The 22,829-nt window shown below is 43.4% G+C and overlaps 1 protein-coding gene across 1 annotated transcript; it reads right to left on the bottom strand.

The window, feature by feature from the left end:
- Positions 1–2,695: 2,695 nt before the first annotated feature.
- Positions 2,696–8,407, bottom strand: LOC137361315 (probable G-protein coupled receptor 139). The gene is made up of 4 exons (XM_068026205.1): positions 8,338–8,407; positions 6,577–7,436; positions 3,834–3,972; positions 2,696–2,790 (listed from the first exon to the last, which is right to left on the bottom strand). The coding sequence occupies exons 1-4, from the start codon at positions 8,405–8,407 to the stop codon at positions 2,696–2,698; spliced, it is 1,164 nt and encodes a 387-aa protein (XP_067882306.1).
- Between the last annotated feature and the right edge of the window lie 14,422 nt (positions 8,408–22,829).

Raw genomic sequence — 22,829 nt, 5'->3', positions numbered from 1 at the left:
AGATGTTAGGCTAACTTCCCTATTTATTCCTGTTTTCAGTATCCCTCCTTTCTTAAATAGATGGACTAAATTTGCGGCTTTCTTTGCAGAATCCAGGGAATTTTGGGATGATTACAACCAATGCATCTACTGTCTCTGCAGCCACTTCTTTAAAACCCGCAGGTACAGCCCATCAGATCGAGGAGGCTTCTCAGCCTTAACTTCCCATTAGTATTTCTGGTACATTTTATCTAGTGATAACACATGTTTTCGTTTCCTCCCTTGCTTTTGTCTCCTGATTTTCTCCAATTGTTGGAATGCTTTTAATGTCTTCTACATTTTGTGATAGAGACCACAGGTGAGCAAGGTACTCTGTGTGTGTGAAAGAGGCAGTGTGCGAGTGAGAGAGTCTATCAGGGCAAGAGAGAGGAACTGTATGAGAGAGGCAGTTTGTGAAATAGAAAGTGCGTGAGCAAGGTACTCCTTATGAGTGAGAGAAAGGCCCAGAGACCCAGAGAGTGTATGACAGGGGATGTGTGTATATGAAAGAGGGAAAGAGTGTGTGTGTGTGTGTGTGTGTGTGTGTGTGAGAGAACGTGAACAAGGCGTGAGAGAAGGAGGCAGCATTATGGAAAGGGTGTGAGAAAGAGACAGTGAGAGAGAGGGAATGTTTGTTGTGAGAAAAATGAAAGGCACCTATTAGATAGAGCAAGAGACAATTAAAACTGTCCGAGGCTGAACTAAATTGTTAGCAAACTTGATATCCCATTTGACTACAAAAGGAATGAATAACCACAAATCTGCATCATCACAAAGTTGAATATTTCATCTTATGTAACATTGCCCGATGCTGCCGCTGCCTTACCTCGTCTGCTGCTGAAACCCTTGTGCATGCCATTGTTATGTCTAGACTTCTAACAGCACTACTGACCGGACTCCCACTTTACACCCTACATAAACTTTAGATTATCTAAATTTCTTCTGCCCATTTCCTAGTTCATGCAAACGCACGTGATTGACTGTTTGATGAGGTAACATAGCGTTTTGATGAGGCTAATGTGGCTGATATGTATATGGGCGAACAAAAGGCGTTGATAAAGTGTCATATAATAGACATTCCAGCAACGTTGAAGCCAATTGAATTAAAGGGGAAGTGTTGGGATGGATAAAATGATGGCTGAGTGAAAGGAAACAAACAGTAATGTGAACAATAGTTTATTTTTTGAACTGGAGGATGGTTTATATATACGAGTGAGTGTCTAAGTGATATACAGTTAGAGAAATAAAGGCGTGTGCAGGAGGCAGTGCATGTGTGAGAGAGTGGTGTGTGTGCGAGTGATAGACATTGTAAAAGAGACAGTAAGAGTGTGTGAGAAATTGTCCTTAGGCGTGATAGACAGTGTGACAGACAAAAATTGTTTGTTTGAGAGAGCTGGCAGTAGGGAGACTTCCTGTGTTAGAGAGAGAGACCATGAGCATAGAGGATATCAGGGTCAAAGTGGATAATGAGAGGGGGTTTATAGAGGGTATCAGGGACTGAGTGAATAATGAGAAGGGGTTTTTGGAGGATATCAGAGTCTGAGTGGATAATGAGAGGGGGTTTATAGAGGGCATCAGGGACTGATCTTTGTGGGAGAGTTAGTGTGATGGAGACAGTCTGTGCGTATGTGAGAGAGAAAATAATTGTATGTCTGTGAGAAGAGATGTCTGTAAAGATGCTAGATAGCGTCAGTGATATTATGTGTATGTGTGAGAGACAGTGTACGTGAGAGAGAGATATGATTGGGCAATGGACATTATGAGAGGGATAGTGTCCATGAGAGAGAGTGTATTTGAGGGCGAGAAAGAGTGTGTGTGTTTGTGAGGAAGAGGGGTTGAGGTTGAACAACAGTCTTTAAACTTTTTTTTAAAATTCCCTTTGTAACTTGAGCCTGTGTCTTTCTTTAACCATGATATCCTCTCTCACTTTGTTTTTTTCCCCCTAAGCGATGTATAAATGCACAATAGTGAACCAATTTCTATTTGAGCTTTTTTTATATTTATTATCTTGTGTTCTCTCTTTCTCTGCTTGCCTTCTCATCAGAACCTCATCAGCTGGTTACTTTTCCTTTGGCCGGATCCCAGCTCCACAGGTTCCCACACTCCATCTGTTCCCTGGAATTTGGCTCATGCTTTCCAGGGGAAATTTCCAATTTCATTCTCTATGGAAAAATGGTGGTAGTGGATCGGGTGAAAATCAGCACAGGTGTAACTGGCCCGAAAGTTTTTGAGGAATTTTTGCAAGTCCCCACCCCTTGAGTGGGGCCTCAGTTACAACGGGTGTTTTATTGGAAGTTCTGCAGCTTTGCCCGCAGTGTGCGAGGCCTCAATGCTAGCCTGTGTATGAATGTAGTCTGGAGCAAACAACCAGCAGCACATTAATAGGAAACATTTTAAACATCAGAATTCGATGTTAAAATCACATGATTCACTTAATGTTCAGGATATTAATAATGCTAAGCATTCATACCTGAAAGAATTGCCGTCTCCTCTACATTCCCTGTCCAGGAAACCTCTCATGTGACAGACAAACCCTGCACAGAACTAGCTTAAATAACTGTCAGTTCTTAAAACTCGCTTCGAGTCAAAATAGTGAATGCGAAAAATAAACCAAAATAATTTTCTATTTGTCCTCCGCTGTCCAGTCTTATGAAGCATTATTTAATGGAATTAATTATCAGGCGCTGGCCGCTTCCTCTAGTTGTTTTAAGAAGATAAGGACGTAAGATAAAGGAGGAGAAGTAGTCCACACGGCCCGTCGAAACTGCCCCACTATTCAATATGAAAATAGCTGGTCTTGGGTGTCAACTCCACTTTCCCGTCTTGTGTCCATATCCCTTGGATTGTCTAAGAGGCACAAACATTTGTCCATTCCACTCCCAAATACATTCAACGTTGGAGCAACCTCTACCATCTAAGGTAGAGAATTCCAAAGATTCACAATCCTTTGTGTAAAGAAATTTCTCCATATTTCAGTCCTAAATGATTGGCCACTTTTCCTGAGATTCTGCCCCCAGATTCCCCATCCAGCAGAAACAGCCTCTCAGTATACACCCTGTCAAGCCCCATTCAAAACCTTATACCTTTCAGTGAGATCACCTCTCATTTTTCTAAATTTCAGAGAATATAGGATCAATTTACTCAGCCGATAAAGACAATATAATCTCCAATTATTCATAAGTTCCACTTCTACTTTAATGGCAATGTTTGTTTCGCTTCATGACAAAACAACAAAACAAACCGTGACTGTTCTACATTCACCCAACGGTTAGAGAGAAATGAAAAGCAACCTATGCACCCAGCATTTGCGCCATGATGAGTCAAGCCAGTGGGGGCTCCACGCTGAATGAAGAAGTATCCAAGATTGAGGCAATTTTATTGTTTCACAGAGTTCAATAACAAGAGACAGGACTGCACAGTCAATTGAGGTCAGTTGGAATCTATTAAATATGTGTTTCCACAGCCATTATTGTACCCAAGTAAGTTCATTATTCTGAGGTTCAAACAGATAAAGAAATGTGTGTATGAGGGTCTTCTTACCAGTTGTACGCTATGTGTTCACAATACTTTCTGCAAATTTTCCATTCAGCTAGTCGTAACTGAAACCCCACTTGCAACATGGAAATACTAACTTGGTCCAATGGAAATTTGCCTGTGACGTTTACTAGACATTATTACAAATAACTTTTAAAAAAACAGAACAGGTTAAGATGGCCACATATGCATTTGCACATGAAAAGCCAAAGTCTGACTGGAGACAGTGGTGATTATCCAGTCTAGCCAGAAGAATGGGGGTTGCTTTCTGATTAACTTACCTAGAATGGTTTTGTCAATGTTGATCCTCAAGAGCTCTCGACACCCTTTAGCTTGAAAGAACCAAACACTCCTACCAAGCATATTTACAAGTTTGAGATGTGAACTTTGTATTTTAAAAATCCCTTCAGGAAACTTCTGCTTCAAACACAAAGATGCGGTCACATCATATGTCAGTCTGTGTAACTCTGGAAGTTGTGAATTGTGCCTGCTAATGCAGATAACATGCGATTCCGTTCCTGGATAACAGATCACTACTGCAGACACAGAAATGTCCCAAGATCAAAGAAACCATTCTTGCCCTTTCTAGCTATCGATCAATGGTTGGGTGGGGGGCGAGGGGTCTGAAGGTGTTTCATTTGAAACTCCCCTGGATATCCCTATGTTTCACGTGGTGACCAAGCTATCAAATAGATTATTCTTATTGCTCAATACCAGCAAGGGCACAACCGTTTCCAATAGAAAACTCTATGTATCGACCTATACTGCACTTTCCTGAACATTAATAGGTTGTGCGTCGATACAAGTTTAATATATTTTGGCGTATCCTACCTATGTGTTTTAAGTTAAGCAGGGCTCGGAAAGGAATGATAGAAACAGACTGCTTCCGTTAGTTGAGGAATCCAGAAACAACAGCCATAGATTAAAGAATGCTATCTTGGTCCAGGAGAAAATGGTGCAGAAACTGATGGGAAGACCAGTGTTTTCAACATTAATGGCACGATTAGAAAATGAATTGAAAACAACTATGATTGTGCTGCATTGCTTCTACAATAAAACAGCCTTTATTGCTAATTAGCCAGACAAATCTCAATTCCAGTCCGACTCAGGCCCCCTCGCCCAACTCTTTTTCCGGTACATTGATGACTGTATCGGTGCCATTTCCTGCTCCTGCCCCGAACTAGAAAATTTTATCAACTTTGCTTCCAATTTCCACCCTTCTCTCACCTTTACATGGTCCATCTCTGACACTTCCCTTCCCTTCCTCGACTTCTCTGTCTCCATCTCTGGGGATAGGTCGTCTACCAATATCCATTATAAGCCCACTGACTCCCACAGCTACCTCGACTACACTTCTTCACACCCTACCTCCTGTAAGGACTCCATTCCATTCTCCCAGTTTCTCCATCTCCGACGCATCTGCTCTGATGATGCTACCTTCCATGATGGTGCTTCTGATATGACCTCCTTTTTCCTCAACCGAGGATTTCCCCCCACTGTGGTTGACAGGGCCCTCAACCGTGTCCGACCCATTCCCCGCACCTCTACCCTCACCCCTTCCCCTCCCTCCCAGAACCATGACAGGGTTCCCCTTGTCCTCACTTTTCATCCCACCAGCCTCCATATCCAAAGGATCATCCTCCGCCATTTTCGCCACCTCCAGCGTGATGCCACTACCAGTCGCATCTTCCCCTCCCTTCCCCTGTCAGCATTCCAAAGGGATCATTCCCTCCGCGACACCCTGGTCCACTCCTCCATTATCCCCACCACCTCGTCCCCGTCCCAGGGCACCTTCCCTTGCAATCGCAGGAGGTGTAATACCTGCCCCTTTACCTCCTCTCTCCTCACTATCCCAGGCCCCAAACACTCCTTTCAGGTGAAGCAGCGATTTACTTGTACTTCTTTCAATGCAGTATACTGTATTCGCTGCTCACAGTGTGGTCTCCTCTACATTGGGGAGACCAAGCGCAGACTGGGTGACCGCTTTGCGGAACATCTCCGCTCAGTCCGCAAGCAGGACCCTGAGCTTCCGGTTGCTTGCCATTTCAACACTCCCCCCTGCTCTCATGCTCACATCTCTGTCCTGGGATTGCTGCAGTGTTCCAGTGAACATCAACGCAAGCTCGAGGAACAGCATCTCATCTACCGATTAGGCACAATACAGCCTGCCGGACTGGACATTGAGTTCAATAATTTCAGAGCATGACAGCCCCCCACTTTACTTTCATTTTTCGTCATTTTTAGTTATTTTTTCTTCCTTTTTTTTTTGCATTCCTTTTTACATTTTTTACAATCTTTTTTTGCATTTATTTCAGTTCATCTTAGTTTGTTCAGTTTGCTTACCCACTGTTTTTTTCAGGTTGTTTTTCTTCAGGTTTGCACTTGCTGATGTTCAATATTCAGTATATTCACACCTAATCTGTACGAATGCTTTGTCTTTCAACACACCATTAACATATTGTTTGCCTTTGCTCCGTGACCTTTTGGTCAGCTATGTGGCCTGGTCCAATCTGCACCTTCTCCTTTGTTATCTCTTGCCCAACCCCCACCTCACTTGTTTATAATCTGTGACTTTTCTAATATTTGTCAGTTCCGAAGAAGGGTCACTGACCCGAAACGTTAACTCTGCTTCTCTTTCCATAGATGCTGCCAGACCTGCTGAGTGAATCCAGCATTTCTTGTTTTTGTTTCAGATTTCCAGCATCCGCCGTATTTTGCTTTTAAATCTCAATTCAGTGCCTGCTCAGCAAGGCAGTTAACACTGAAGCTCAATCACAATGTTTATCTTTCAATCTTGAGCAGGAAATTATTAATCTCAGTCCGCAAACACACGGCACAAAGTGCAATAGATATTTTTGATAGCTGTTAATTTTAATAGCAACACGACATTTTGTTCCCAACAGGAAACCGGCTTTTCTAAAATGGAACACGGGCTGTAATTGAGCTCGAGTTATCAAAGGACGGTCTGGTTTGATTCTTCATTTTTATTATCCAATACAGTATAAATCTGTGAGGTAATTTCACCAGCTTCTTTAACTCTTCCCTGAACTTCGTTTGTGTAGCTGCATAAATGCACGCGTTTGTACAAGAGCTGAAATGCATAAGCAGATACCCGCTTTCAGTGGCGATATAGGCCGGTTTACCATGATCACCTCCGTAATGCACGGTGTTTGTCAGTCTTGTAGTTAAAAAGCTCACGGCTGCTGTCAGCCACAACAGTATAAAACTGCTTGAGACAGTGAACAGTAAAATGATGGATTTCCTTCGATTCTCCACTTCTGGGTCGCTCTGATTCTCACTGTTGTTCCCTCGGAGAACTCTGCGGGCACTACTGGCTGCTAAAATACGCCTGACCGTCAAACAATTAAACAGTAATATTAAAGCAAAGGGAATCAATGTAACTAAAATGCTTTGTAACCAGGAGTACGCTGTGCCAGCAGAAGAAACGAAGAATTCCACACTGGAAAGGCAACCCCAGTGAACATTGTTAATTATTCGCTTATGTTCAAAGGCAAACCAAAAAGGGATATTCTCTAAGTAGATCAGAGCAGTAATACTTGTGATAACCACGGTAGATGTTCTCACTGTGCAATACTTCGTTTTAAAGTTCTGACAACATATAGCTAAAAATCGGTCAAAAGTGAAAGACACTGTGAACCAGACTGACATATCCAGGGTGGTACAATTCACGTAGACAATTGACTTGCAAACGGCAGTGTAAGACAAGAATGATTGTGGAAAATAGTAACTGAAAATGTGGTAAGTTATGATATTGAAGATCATGACCAGCAGATCAGCTGATGCCATGGCCACCATGTAGATAGAGATGCATTTGGACAGACCACAATTTCCTCTGGAGAGAATCACAATTGTCATTAGGTTCGCTGTAAGAAAAAAGAAAAAAAAAGAAAGATGAAAGAAACTTTTGCATTTATGTATAACCTGTCTCAACAACTAAACGTCTTCAAGCACTTTACAACCAATAAAGTGCAATTTTTGAAATGGACTCCCTGTTGTCCTGCAGAAAAAAAGTGACAAGAGGTAAGTATGAGGACACACAGATAAATCTCAGAGCATTTGTGTGCGATGTACGGATATGTCACTATGTAGGGTGAGGCTGATAGATTTTTCCTTTATATTATTACTAAATGATGAAACCATTTTTGTTCGAAATGAAAAAAGACACGCAATGTAGAGAGACTGCGAATCATCCTTCCTTCAAATATACTTTCAGTCAAACACTGTCAAGTGTTAAAAACAATTTCATGGAAATCTCTGAAAGATATGAATTCAAATAAACTATTAATCTGAGATTAACACAGTCAATTTAAGTCGATAACTAGTGCTTTTTTCTGTTTATAATTACCCGTGGCTCTGTATCAGAGTGGGTTCTTGCAGAACTGCAAAAGTTCTTGGTAGTTGAAGGGAAGGCAACAACATCTGAGTGACAATTATTTTTCCAAATATCTTCTATTAAAGGGAGCTGCAATCTGAGCAACTATCAAAGTAACATGGGCAGTGAGCAATAGTACCAATGAGGCACGAAACAATGCATTATTTCATGATATCTTTACTATCCTGGTGGTCGAGGATAATGTTGAGCACCCGCTGCCCACGACCTACCAACCTGAAACCTGACTCACTGGCCTTGCAGACTTGGAGGATTCTCGCTGATTTCTCGGTGGATACATGATTCTGCGATGAGAATATTCTCAGAATCTTTTATATTCGTCATTAGCAGTCAGATAGTAAACAGCTGTAAAACAAAATGGCATGTTGACCTACCAGGAACACCAAAGATTGCGAGAATGGGGTAGTAAATCTCCTTTATCTGTAGAATTGTTGGGCGCACCATTTTTTAGAAGAATGCGTGAATTATGTCTGGCTGTAGCGTTCCAACGGGAGTGTACCTGAGATCTGTAAATATTGCCCTTTTTATAGAATATAGAAAAACCAGCACTCCGGTAAGAACAAAGGTCATACATATGGTGTTACTTACAGTCAATTAACAAACAAGTGCCACTTCAATGCGTCTGGGACGCCAGGAGGAAAATTGTCCAACTCAGGGCATAAACTTTTCTTGATTAAATTAATGAGTGTAGAGTAATTCCTGAGGGGTATGCTGTACGTACACCTTGTGCTCCTTGAGAGTATATTCCTCCTGGACAGAATTTTAGGGTCTTTGGGTCGGATATTAACTTGATGGAACCATCACTTAACCATTAAATAATAAATTCGTGTTTCGTACTGTGATAATGCCTGGTGATGAAGATAAGCCAAGGTTATTGGTGATGACTGTGCTATAAAATTACTGATAACGCGACCCATGCAAAATAACGGGTGATGAAATGGCTCTAACCTAACTGGTAATGATCCACTATACGTTTACTGCGATTGATCTTATCCAAACATGACTAATGGTGACACTATACTAGCATTGCTAGCGGTCACCCTACTCTGACATTATTGGTGATCACCATACTTCAATGTTTATGAAGGTGAACTTGCATCAAATTATTGCTTGTCAACCGACAGTAACATTATTCGGGATGATCCTAAACAATAACACTGATGATGAGCCTACTCTAACATTACTGGTTTAATACGGCGCTGGCATCAATCCTGTTGACCCTAATATAATTTTAATTGTGGTGTCCGTGCTCTCTCATTACCATTGATAACACTTTTCTGACATAACTGTCGCTAACATTATAGACAATCCTATTTTAACGTTGTTTCTGGTGACAGTACAGTAATATTATAAAAATTATTGGTGTTAATAGTGTTGTAAATTACTGACTGCAAAGCAATATGCGACTGCTGGTGGTCTTAGCCTAACTTAACTGAAGTTTACTTATGATAATATTACTCTAGGGGAAATTGCTCTCCCTGTACTGCTGGCGATGCAACAGTAACAAAAGTAGTGGAGACCTTACTAGAATTATACTGGTGGTGCCACTTCTCTCGGGAGCAAACTCAGACTTTACCAGTCGTGATGGTACATTAGTAATACTGCTGGTGATCCTACGCAAGCTAATGGACCGTTGGGTGGAGCACTACCTAGAACTGTATTCCAGGGAAAATGTTGTCACTGAGACCGCCCTCAATGCAGCCCAGTCTCTGCCAGTCATGGACGAGCTGCACGTACAGCCAACAAAATCGGAACTCAGTGATGCCATTGATTCTCTAGCCAGCGGGAAAGCCCCTGAAATAATCAAGAGTGCCAAGCCTGCTATACTTTCAGCACTCTACGAACTGCTTTGCCTGGGAGCAGTACCACAGGAAATGCATGATGACGATATCATCACCCTCTATAAGAACAAGGGTGACAGTGGTGACTGCAACAACTACCGTGGAATCGCTCTGTTCAGCATAGTGGGCAAAGTCTTTTCTCGAGTCGTTTCAAACAGGCTCCAGCATGTCTACCCTGTGGCACAGTGTGGCTTTCCAACAGAGAGATCCACCATTGACATGCTGTTCTCCCTTCGCCAGCTACAGGAGAAATGTCATGAACAACAGATTGCCCTCTATAATAAAAGCAAAATACTGCGGATGCTGGAAATCTGAAACAAAAACAAGAAATGCTGGAATCACTCAGCAGGTCTGGCAGCATCTGTGGAAAGAGAAGCAGAGTTAACATTTCGGGTCAGTGACCCTTCTTCAGAACTGACAAATATTAGAAAAGTCACAGATTATAAACAAGTGAGGTGGGGGTGGGGCAAGAGATAACAAAGGAGAAGGTGCAGATTGGACCAGGCCACATAGCTGACCAAAAAGTCACGGAGAAAAGGCAAACAATATGTTATTGGTGTGTTTAAAGACAAAGCATTAGTACAGATTAGGTGTGAATACACTGAATATTGAACAGCAGCAAGTGCAAACCTGAAGAAAAACAACCTGAAAAAAACAGTGGGTAAGCAAACTGAACAAACTAAGATGAAATGAAATAAATGCAAAAAAAGATTGTAAAAAATGTAAAAAGGTATGTAAAAAAAAGGAAGAAAAAATAACTAAAAATGAAAGTAAAATGGGGGGCTGTCATGCTCTGAAATTATTGAACTCAATGTCCAGTCCGGCAGGCTGTAGTGTGCCTAATCGGTAGATGAGATGCTGTTCCTCGAGCTTGCGTTGATGTTCACTGGAACACTGCAGCAATCCCAGGACAGAGATGTGAGCATGAGAGCAGGGGGGAGTGTTGAAATGGCAAGCAACTGGAAGCTCAGGGTCCTGCTTGCGGACTGAGCGGAGATGTTCTGCAAAGCGGTCACCCAGTCTGCGTTTGGTCTCCTCAATGTAGAGGAGACCACACTGTGAGCAGCGAATACAGTATACTACATTGAAAGAAGTACAAGTAAATCGCTGCTTCACCTGAAAGGAGTGTTTGGGGCCTGGGATAGTGAGGAGAGAGGAGGTAAATGGGCAGGTATTACACCTCCTGCGATTGCAGGGGAAGGTGCCCTGGGACGGGGACGAGGTTGTGGGGGTAATGGAGGAGTGGACCACGGTGTCGCGGAGGGAATGATCCCTTCGGAATGCTGACAGGGGAAGGGAGGGGAAGATGCGACTGGTAGTGGCATCATGCTGGAGGTGGCGAAAATGGCGGAGGATGATCCTTTGGATATGGAGGCTGGTGGGGTAGAAAGTGAGGACAAGGGGAACCCTGTCATGGTTCTGGGAGGGAGGGGAAGGGGTGAGGGTAGAGGTGCGGGGAATGGGTCGGACACGGTTGAGGGCCCTGTCAACCACAGTGGGGGGAAATCCTCGGTTGAGGAAAAAGGAGGTCATATCAGAAGCACCGTCATGGAAGGTACCATCATCAGAGCAGATGCGTCGGAGACGGAGAAACTGGGAGAATGGAATGGAGTCCTTACAGCAGGTAGGGTGTGAAGAAGTGTAGTCGAGGTAGCTGTGGGAGTCAGTGGGCTTATAATGGATATTGGTAGACAACCTATCCCCAGAGATGGAGACAGAGAAGTCGAGGAAGGGAAGGGAAGTGTCAGAGATGGACCATGTAAAGGTGAGAGAAGGGTGGAAATTGGAAGCAATGTTGATAAAGTTTTCTATTTCGGGGCGGGAGCAGGAAACGGCACCGATACAGTCATCAATATACCGGAAAAAGAGTTGGGGGAGGGGGCCTGAGTAGGACTGGAACAAAGAATGCTCGACATATCCCACAAAAAGAGAGGCATAACTTGGACCCATGCGGGTACCCATAGCGACACCTTTTACTTGAAGGAAGTGCATGGAGTTGAAGGAGAAGTTGTTCAATGTGAGAACAAGTTCAGCCAGGCGGAGGAGGGTGGTGGTGGATGGGGACTGGTTGGGCCTCTGTTCCAGGAAGAAGCGGAGAGCCCTCAAACCATCCTGGTGGGGGATGGAGGTGTAGAGCGATTGGACGTCCATAGTGAAGAGGAGGCGGTTGGGACCAGGAAACTGGAAATTGTCAAAATGACGTAGGGCGTCAGAAGAGTCACGGATGTAGGTGGGAAGAGACTGGACCAGCGGAGAAAAAATAGAGTCCAGATAGGAAGAAATAAGTTCAGTGGGGCAGGAGCAGGCTGACACAATGGGTCTGCCGGGACAGTCCCATTTGTGGATTTTGGGAAGGAGGTAGAAGCGGGCTGTCCGGGTTTGTGGGACTATGAGGTTGGAAGCCATAGAGGGAAGATCTCCAGAGGAGATGAGGTCAGTGACAGTCCTTTGGACGGTGGCTTGATGTTCGGTGGTGGGGTCATGGTCCAGAGGGAGGTAGGAAGAAGTGTCCTTGCGTTGGCGTTGAGCTTCTGCAAGGTAGAGGTCGGTACGCCATACAACAACAGCACCACCCTTGTCTGCAGGTTTGATGACCATGTCGGGGTTCTCTATGTTCTCCAGATGGCCCTCGATGTTGCTTTCATTGATCTCACCAAAGACTTTGACCTCGTCAGCAGATGTGGTCTTTCCAGACTACCAGCAAAGATCGGATGTTCACCTAAGCTACTAAGTATCATCACCTCATTCAATGGCAACATGAAAGGCACAATTCAGCTTAGTGGTGCCTCATCAGACCCCTTTCCTATCCTGAGTGACGTGAAACAGGGCTGTGTTCTCGCACCTACACTGTTTGGGATCTTCTTCTCCCTGCTGCTCTCACATGCATTCAAGTCTTCAGAAGAAGGAAGTTTCCTCCACACAAGGTCAGGTGGCAGGTTGTTCAATCTTGCCCATCTAAGAGTGAAGACCAAAGTACAGAAAGTACTCATCAGGGAACTCCTCTTTGCTGACGATGCTGCATTAACATCTCACACTGAAGAGTGTCTGCAGAGACGTATCGACAGGATTGTGGCTGCCTGCAATGAATTTGGCCTAACCATCAGCCTCAAGAAAATGAACATCATGGGGTAGGACATCAGAAATCCTCCATCCATCAATATCGGCGACCACGGTCTGGAAGTGGTTCAAGAGTTCACCTACCTAGGCTCAACTATCACCAGTAACCTGTCTCTCGATGCAGAAATCAATAAATGCATGGGAAAGGCTTCCACTGCTATGTCCAGACTGGCCAAGAGAGTGTGGGAAAATGGTGCACTGTCACGGAACACAAAAGTCCAAGTGTATCAAGCCTGTATCCTCAGTACCTTGCTCGATGGCAGCGAAGCCTGAACAATATATGTCAGCCAAGAGCGATGTCTCAATTCATTTCATCTTCGCTGCCTCCGGAGAATACTTGGCATCAGGTGGCAGGACCGTATCTCCAACACAGAAGTCCTCGAGGCAGCCAACATCTCCAGCATATACACGCTACTGAGCCAGCGGCGCTTGAGATGGCTTGGTCATGTGAGCCGCATGGAAGGTGGCAGGATCCCCAAGGACACATTGTAAAGTGATCTCGTCACTGGTATCAGACCCACCGGCCGTCCATGTCTCCACTTTAAAGACGTCTGTAAACGCGACATGAAGTCCTGTGACATTGATCACAAGTCGTGGGAGACAGTTGCCAGCCATCGCCAGAGCTGGCGGGCAGCCATAAAGGCGGGGCTAAAGTGTGGCGAGTCGAATAGACTTAGCAGTTGGCAGGAAAAAAGACAGAGGCGCAAGGGGAGAGCCAACTGTGTAACAGCCCCGACAACCAATTTTATCTGCAGCACCTGTGGAAGAGTCTGTCACTCTAGAATTGGCCTTTATAGCCACTCCAGGCGCTGCTTCACAAATCACTGACCACCTCCATTGTCTCTCAAGACAGGAGGCCAAAGAAGATGAAGATCCTGCGTAAAGGCTGAATGTGGTGACTTTACCTAACATTACCACTGGTGAATCGAATGCAGGATTGCTGGTTGTGGCCGTACACTATCATAACTGTTGGTAAAAGCATAGTAACATTACTGTTGGTGAACCAATTCTGACTTTACCGCTGGTAGTTCTATACTGACATTACTGGTGGGGGCCCTGCTCTTACATTCCTACTGGTGAATCTAACCTAACCACTATTGCGTATGGTTCTATGCCAACACCATCCCCTAATATCCCTGCTGCTTGTACTAAACTAATGTAACGTCGAACAGCAAGGACAGGTTAACGGGGAATGTATAAATTTGAAGAGGGTTAACTGCAATGGAATGAATCAGGATCTAGCCAGCTTCAGATGGATCCAAAGAATGTCGGAAAAATGTGGAACTTAGCATTGGGTGATCTTTAAGGAGTAGATGCATCAAGTCCAGACTGGGCACCTGGCAGCAAGGGTGAAATGTATAGGAATCAAAGCCCGTAATCCTTGGATGCCGAGGGAGATAGGGATTATGATAACGCAAAAAAGGGTGTATGATGCATGTCAGGTGAATTATTCAAGCGAGAACTAGGTGAAATACAATTGGTTGAAAGTGGTATTGAAGAGGTTGGCAAAAATGGCAAAGAGAAGATATGAGAAAAGAATGGCAGTCAACATAAAAGGGAACCGAAAAATCTCCCACCGTCAGGTTAAGTGGGTAGAAAGAGGTGGAAGGGGTCATATTAGGGCCAAAGAGCGTGATATATGCTTATAGGCAAAGGCTTGAATTCTCAAAATTACTTTGTATCTGTGTTTCGGAAGGAAGAGGAATCTAACAAAATATCGGTCGAAGTGGAGATGCTAAAGATAATGGACGGGGTTAAAACTGAGTCATGTGACGCACTGGAAAGACTGGCAATTGTAAGAGTGGATAGGTAACATGGTTCTGATGGCTTGCATCCCATGTTGCTAAAGGAACATGGAGTGAAGATAGATAAAGGCATTGCCATGATCTTCCAATATTCCTCAGATGTGACGGAGGTGCCAACAAATAGGAGAGTTGAAAATGTGACAACCTCAGGGGAAAATGTCCTGGCACTTGGTGAAGTTTGAATTAATTAAGGATAGGCAGCACGGATTTGTAAAAAAGCAGATCATACTTGAATTCTAAATGCATTTTTGGATGAAGCAACAGAGATGGTTGATGATAGAAATGCAATGAATGTTGCTGATTTGGATTTCAATGAAGTGATTGACAAAGCATCACTTAAAAAGCAGGTTAAATACATGGATAATCATGGAACAGGATGGTCAGCAACAGCCTTGACTTTTGCAAAATTGCTTAAGGAAACAGCGAGCTTGGTTAATGGTTAATTTTTCAGACTGGAGAATGGTAGATATTTGTGTTCTCTAAGGTTCAGTGCTGAGATAACTGTTTCTTTGATATGTAGAGGAGAGGCACGCAGAGTGGATGATACAAATCTACTGCAAAATGACATGGGTATGCGAGCAGAATAAGCAGACAAGTGATAGATTGGAATTTAATAGAGAGAAGTGTGAAGCGATGCCTTTCGGCAGAGAGGCTAGGATGATCATTATGGACGTAACGGCACGGTGCTAAAGAGTATGCAGGAACAGAGAGAACTGAGAGTCTATGTACATAGATGTTTCAATGTTATAGGCGATATTGAGAGAGTGGTTCGCAAATCATATGAGATCTTGCGCTTCATAAACAGAGGCTTTGAGAACAAAAGCAGGGAAGTTATGCTGAACCTGCAAAAGCCTGGTTAATTGCCTGGATTACTACATGCAGTTTTGGTCACTACATTTTAGGAAGGAGGAGAGTGTCCTTGAGTGGATGTACAGACAATTTACCAGGAAAGTTCCAGGGTTGAGGAATTTCAGCTAAAATGTTACGTTGGAGAAGCTAGGTTTGTTCTTGTTGGAACAAAGGTGATTGGAAACAGATTTTATAGAGGTGTAAAAGAATATGACATGTTAGATCAGGTAGAAAATAAAAGTTGTTTCCATTAGCTGATGATACAAGGAATAGCGGGCATGTTTAAAATTTTGGGAAAGAGATGCAAAACGATAGGAGGAAGACCTTTTACGCAGTCAGTGGTACTGACCTGGAACTCCTTGCCCTCGAGCATGGTGGAAGTGGAGACGATCAATGATTTCAATGAAATTAAAGGGGCACGTAAAGGAAATATGCTGGCTGGGCTACGGGTACAGCAGGTGAATAGAGTTCTCTGGATTGTACTATAGAGAGCCAGCATGGAATCTATGTGCTGAATGGTCTCCTTCTGTACTACACTGATGTCAAGATTCTGATTCTATGACTACGACTGCAGGTGAATGAATGACAAACGCTCTGCTGGTGGCCATGCTAACATTACGGCTTGTGAACCTACTCTGATATTACTGATGGTGGTTGTGTTCATTATTTCTGGAAAATCTGCTGCAACAATACTAATGCTGACCTACACCAACGTTTATGTCTATGAAACTGGACTAGCATTACTGGTTTTGACGTCATTCTAGTTATGCTACGTGATGACTGCATTCTAACTTTACTGCTGGTAGCCAGTCATTGCTGGAGCTAATCCTAAAATTACAGGTGGTGAACCTACTCTAACATTACTGATATTGACCCAACTCCTACATTTGCGACCAGCAGGGAATGAATGTCCCCAGTTGTACACTACACTTTCTCGTGCCCACAGACATTTTTAGACTTTTGCACTGCGAAATGTAGTAATGAGCGTGGAAAGCGTGCTGCAACCTCTACAGAGGATCTGTGTGCACAAGGAAAGTAATGGTGTGTCTCATTAACAAATCAGGTTGAAGAATCCGGATTCAGACAACTGACGTCTAAACATTAGAATATTTAATCATTTGCCAAATTAGGTATAAATGAGATACGAAGAGCTGGAAAGATAGATGGGATAAAGAGAGGGAAGTAAAAGAGAGGGAATAAAAGCTACATTAAAAACACTGTTAAATCTCCAACAACAATTAAACGCTGACACAATGATACCCCACACTTTTAAAAGTAACATTTTGATGCCAGCAAGTAATATGTGTCACATCGTGAAAAGAAAATTCAGCATGGTCGCTCGGAGAGCATTGTGTGTGTGTATGTGTTTAGATGTGCAAATGTGGGTGCTGGATGTTGCTGTCCTATTTACACTCAATAAATTATCACCATTCTGCTGCAAAATCGGAAATAAAGTTTTTCTTATGACAGAAAGAATGAATTGTGTTGCAATCGTGGTCATTGGCAATTCTGCATTGATTTTGCTGTGAAAGTTGGAACGTTATAACGGGAAATGGACTATTTGACCTCCCACGTATTGTCGTCATATTCCATCCCCACTCCCTGCCCCTCCCAACACACACACACAAACCTCAGCTATTCGTTCCAATCCCTTTAACAGCCCGGTCGCAACATCACTTCAATCTATTTGTATTGATAGATCTATAAAATTGAATTACCAATATTGGTATGATTTCATTAATTCCACAGACCCACGATTGTCCACGTGAACCCTTTTCATTCTCACTGAACATCACCTGACCACAACGCACACAAAAATCAATCTGCTATTTTATTACCATTCAGCATCAGGAAATTGGAGTTTGGGTAGTTAATTGACAGCTTTCTCAACGCAACAATTGTGCCTTGTTTATATTGAACAATGAAAGAAACGAATGTATTTGACAGCTGAGCCACTGCCCGAGACATCAGAACTAATGAAAGATCATCGACCAGAAACATTAACTCTGTTTCTCTCTCCATAGATGCTGCCAGACCTGCTGGGTATTCCCAGAAGTTAGTGCTTTATTTCAAATTTCCGCATCTGCAGCATTTTGCTTTTGGCTTAGGTATTATTTATTCTTGACTTTAAATACTCCAGCACCAACAGACTGGGGCACTATTGGGAATGAATCATCAGACTGTCTTGAAGTCTGCTAGTGTCCTACTGTATCGGTTTCTCGTTATATTCTAATAATATTAGCAATTATCCTTTGCTTGCCAAACAGGAAAACATAGGTCTGAGGGCATTAAGCTTGTTAGTCCAACAAACAAAGTGCTTGTTAACAGAAGAAAGCGATCGTCACTGATCAAGGATCACTTAGTTCAATACTCCTGATATGAAGTTGCATTTTTAAATTCCATGCAGTCATGTAACATCCAGTATTATGCAGATTGCTTCCTGCAAAGAGTGAGGGAAATGCACAAAAACTGCAATATTGTAATGAGTATTGATTCACAAAGGCCGAAGATACTGAGCTCAGATCTGTAACGTGAATCTTCAACCAACTATCATCAGGTGTGCTTGCAATTATTGCCTTTTAAGTGTATGTTTAAAAGCTATTGCATGATCTGTGAGCTCAATCATGTTAGGATGCCTAACACCGATATTCAAGACCTTATTTAAAACCTTACACTAACAATAGACTGGGTCCTTAAATTATTAATGAGGTTCACTTATGAACTGTGATTCCGTGTCCCTTTTATCAGTCACACCTTTCCAATTCCACTTGATCCTCATGCTCTGATAAAAGCCCAATCCACCTGGCCTCCAGTCCCCTGGAGCCAGGACTCTGCTAAACCTGCTGGCATTGCAGCTGCTGGGAAAGTGCTGATGAGTTCCGGGAAGTTTCTGGTCAGAGGCATATTCAACTAAACATTGTTATGAACAGGTGAGATTCCAGTGTAAGTTGTGTTTTGTGCACTTGTCTGTTATTGTCAACTGCCATGATAAGTTTTTACCTCGGTATCCCACATTTTAAAATGGAAGAAGGAAATGAGGTGGGGCAGAGATTGAAGGGGTCCAGTCACAGGACCCAGACGCCACCCTTTTCAGCCTGCCTGAATTTGAAACTCGAGCAGTTGAGGGAACAGCTTGTTCGACACCACTGCAGCCTCCAAGCTGCATTGATTGACTTCTCTCCGAGGCCTTCCTGCAAGAAGCAGAGGAAAAGAAGGCAGTGTACAAATAAGAATTTCAAAAGGAAGACACAGTCTGTAAAACAGCATGAAAATCAAAAAGAAGGCACAGTCTGCAAAACGGCAAGAAAACCAGCTTCTGCCTGTTTTCTCTCCATCAAAAACGTGACTTCAGCAATTAAGCTTCATCCATTTACCTCCACGAGTGCAAGAAGAAGCAAATGTAAATAAAGAGGTATTTTGAGCGACTCCAACAACAGTCGGCATTTCCAGTCAGTGATCTCCAGTTTTTGGACTTTTGTTAATTAAAGCAGACTTTAGTTTCAACTGAAACTCACGGTAGTTTCTAGTTAAGCTAATTGTCTATTTACTATATTTCCTTGCCTGTTTTATGCCTTGAACCTTTCCTTGTATTCTTGTGAGAGTGTGTTGTGAAGTTAATCCCCTTCAAGAGTTTAAGAGTGTGTTCATAAACCCTACGTCTTTGTTTTAACTTTAACCACTGTATTGTTGTTGTGGACCTTTACTACTCAGGGTTCAAGGGAGGGAAACAATCAATCATACTCTGTTTAGGGACAGGTTGCAGCAAATTCAGAGAAGTTTGTTTTTAATGATTAACTACCTGTTCATAACAAGAAATTGGGAGCCTAGGACCATGATAAACCGATGCAACAGACAAAATATAAGAAAAGGGACGTATCAGAAATTAAAACCAATTGATTGGAAGGGGATAAGCTGGCAGCCGAAAAGATTGTTAAGACAAATAAAAAACCACAGCAAAATTCTCTTACGCTACCATTGGAAACTGTCTCATTTTGGTTCAAAGATGTTTTTGGAGCGCAAAGTGATATCACTGCTGAAACGTTGTAAAACCAGTTAAAAGCTCTAGCTAGAGATATACAAGTGCAGCGGCCCAGCAAAGAAAAACGAACTGAAGACCTTCAAGTGCTGTCTGAGCACCTTGGGCAGTGTCCCATTCCGGAACAGGTTGATGAGGAATTAACACTTGTAACTTACATATCTCCCATGGCCAGAATCGAACTGTCAAAATTTAGGATCCAACTGGAGCTTCAGGAGAAGGAAAGAGCGAGAGGAATGAAGGAAGGAAAGGGAGAGAGAGTTGGGGGGGGGGCGGGATAAAAAACGGAGAGAAGAAGAGTTTTGCAGCCATAAATAAATTGGAACTAGAGCTGAAGGCTCAAGCAGAGAGTGATGTGAGACAGTTGGAGGCTGCTAGGGAAAGTCTCTCTTCACCTGGTAACCACCCAAATCTCTCTAATCCGGAATCAGGCTTTGGGCCTCTTGAAAATGCTGCGTTCATACCAAAATTTCAAAAGGGTAAGGTCTAATCCTTTTTTGCCACTTTTTAGAAGGTATTGGACAGCTACGATAGCCACAAGAAATGTGGACCCTCATAATTCGGGGTCAGTAAGCAGGGAAGCCTCAAAAGATCGATTCTATGCAGACCCCTGAAAGTTCTACTAATTACGAGCAGACCAAAGCTGCCATCCTTAGTGCATATGAATTGGTCCCAGAGACATATCGCCAGCAATTCAGGAATTTGCAATAGAACCCTGTGCAGAGTTGTCTGGAATGCGAAAGGCGAAGGTAAATCACTTTAGATTAGTAGATCTGACCTGTAAAAATATACCTGTTTGAAGGTAAATCCACTTTTGATATGTGGGTGGCTTTCAAAGAGAGGTTGATTAGCGTGCAGGAGAGACATGTTCCTGTGAAAATGAGGGGTAGAAATGGCAAGATTAGGGAACCATGGATGACAGGTGAAATTGTGAGACGAGCTGAGAGGAAAATGGAAGCACACATAAGGTCTAGGCGGCTGAAGAAAGACGAAGCTTTGAAAGAATATCGGGATTGTAGGCGCAATTTGAAACGAGGAATTAAGAGGGCTAAAAGGGGTCATGAAATATCTTTAGCAAACAGGGTTAAGGAAAATCCCAAAGCCTTTTACTCATATATAAGGAGAAAGAGGGTAACTAGAGAAAGGATTGGCCCACTAAAGGACAAAGGAGGAAAGTTATGCGTGGAGTCAGAGAAAATGGGTGAGATTCTAAACGAGTACTTTGCATCGGTATTCACCGAGGAGAGGGACATGATGGATGTTGAGGTTAGGGACAGATGTTTGATTACTCTAGGTCAAGTCAGCATAAGGAGGGAGGAAGTGTTGGGTATTCTAAAAGGCATTAAGGTGGACAAGTCCCCAGGTCCGGATGGGATCTAACCCAGGTTACTGTGGGAAGCGAGAGAGGAAATAGTTGGGGCCTTAACAGATATCTTTGCAACATCCTTAAACACGGGTGAGGTCCTGGAGGACTGGAGAATTGCTAATGTTGTCCCCTTGCTTAAGAAGGGTAGCTGGGAAAATCCAGGTAATTATAGACCGGTGAGCCTGACGTCAGTGGTAGGGAAGCTGCTGGAGAAGATACTGAGGGATAGGATCTATTCCCATCTGGAAGAAAATGGGCTTATCAGTGATAGGCAACATGGTTTTGTACAGGGAAGGTCATGTCTTACCAACTTAATAGAATTCTTTGAGGAAGTGACAAAGTTGATTGATGAGGGAAGGGCTGTAGATGTCATATACATGGACTTCAGTAAGGCGTTTGATAAGGTTCCCCATGGCAGGCTGCTGGAGAAAGTGAAGGCGCATGGGGTCCAAGGTGTACTAGCTAGATGGATAAAGAACTGGCTGGGCAACAGGAGACAGAGAGTAGCAGTGGAAGGGAGTTTCTCAAAATGGAGACGTGTGACCAGTGGTGTTCCACAGGGATCCGTGCTGGGACCACTGTTGTTTGTGATATGCATAAATGATTTGGAGGAAAGTATAGGTGGTCTGATTAGCAAGTTTGCAGACGACACTAAGATTGGTGGAGTCGCAGATAGTGAAGGGGACTGTCAGAGAATACAGCAGACTATAGATAGATTGGAGAGTTGGGCAGAGAAATGGCAGATGGAGTTCAATCAGGGCAAATGCGAGGTGATGCATTTTGGAAGATCCAATTCAAGAGTGAACTATACAGTAAATGGAAAAGTCCTGGGGAAAATTGATGTGCAGAGAGATTTGGGTGGTCAGGTCCATTGTTCCCTGAAGGTGGCAACGCAGGTCAATAGAGTGGTCAAGAAGGCATACGGCATGCTTTCCTTCATCGGACGGGGTATTGAGTACAAGAGTTGGCAGGTCATGTTACAGTTGTATAAGACTTTGGTTCGGCCACATTTGGAATACTGCGTGCAGTTCTGGTCGCCACATTACCAAAAGGATGTGGATGCTTTGGAGAGGGTGCAGAGGAGGTTCACCAGGATGTTGCCTGGTATGGAGGGCGCTAGCTATGAAGAGAGGTTGAGTAGATTAGGATTATTTTCATTGGAAAGACGGAGGTTGAGGGGGGACCTGATTGAGGTGTACAAAATTATGAGAGGTATAGACAGGGTGGATAGCAAGAAGCTTTTTCCCAGAGTGGGGGATTCAATTACAAGGGGACACGAGTTCAAAGTGAAAGGGGAAAAGTTTAGGGGGGATATGCGTGGAAAGTTCTTTATGCAGAGGGTGGTGGGTGCATGGAATGCATTGCCAGCAGAGGTGGTAGACGCGGGCATGATAGCGTCTTTTAAGATGTATCTAGACAGATACATGAATGGGCAGGAAGTAAAGAGATACAGACCCTTAGAAAATAGGCGACAGGTTTAGATAGAGGATTTGTATCGGCGTAGGCTTGGAGGGCCGAAGGGCCTGTTCCTGTGCTGTAATTTTCTTTGTTCTTTGTTAGCACACCTATGATGAAATACACGAGCTAATATTGCTGTAGAAATTCAAAAATTGGCGACCTCCAAATCTGAGAATTCACTTAGAGGAGCAGAGAGACCGCACAGCTGGAGAGGCTGCAGTCTCTCCCGATAGCTATGACCTCAGGCATAATTTTGGCAACTCAGGCAGATCCTTCCAAAGCCAGCCAAAAAAGCAGTGGGAGGACAAGGAATAAGAATGGGTTAAAATGGAAGCCACAGCTGGAAAGGGAAGGACAACGAGGGTGAATGGAGTCCACCCCAAGTCTACCAGAA

The sequence above is a fragment of the Heterodontus francisci genome, unplaced genomic scaffold (assembly GCF_036365525.1).
Source record: "Heterodontus francisci isolate sHetFra1 unplaced genomic scaffold, sHetFra1.hap1 HAP1_SCAFFOLD_506, whole genome shotgun sequence".
In the NCBI taxonomy this organism is placed as follows: domain Eukaryota; kingdom Metazoa; phylum Chordata; class Chondrichthyes; order Heterodontiformes; family Heterodontidae; genus Heterodontus; species Heterodontus francisci.
Note: the sequence above shows the minus strand (reverse complement) of the source record. Positions and strands in the feature narration are given on the sequence as shown.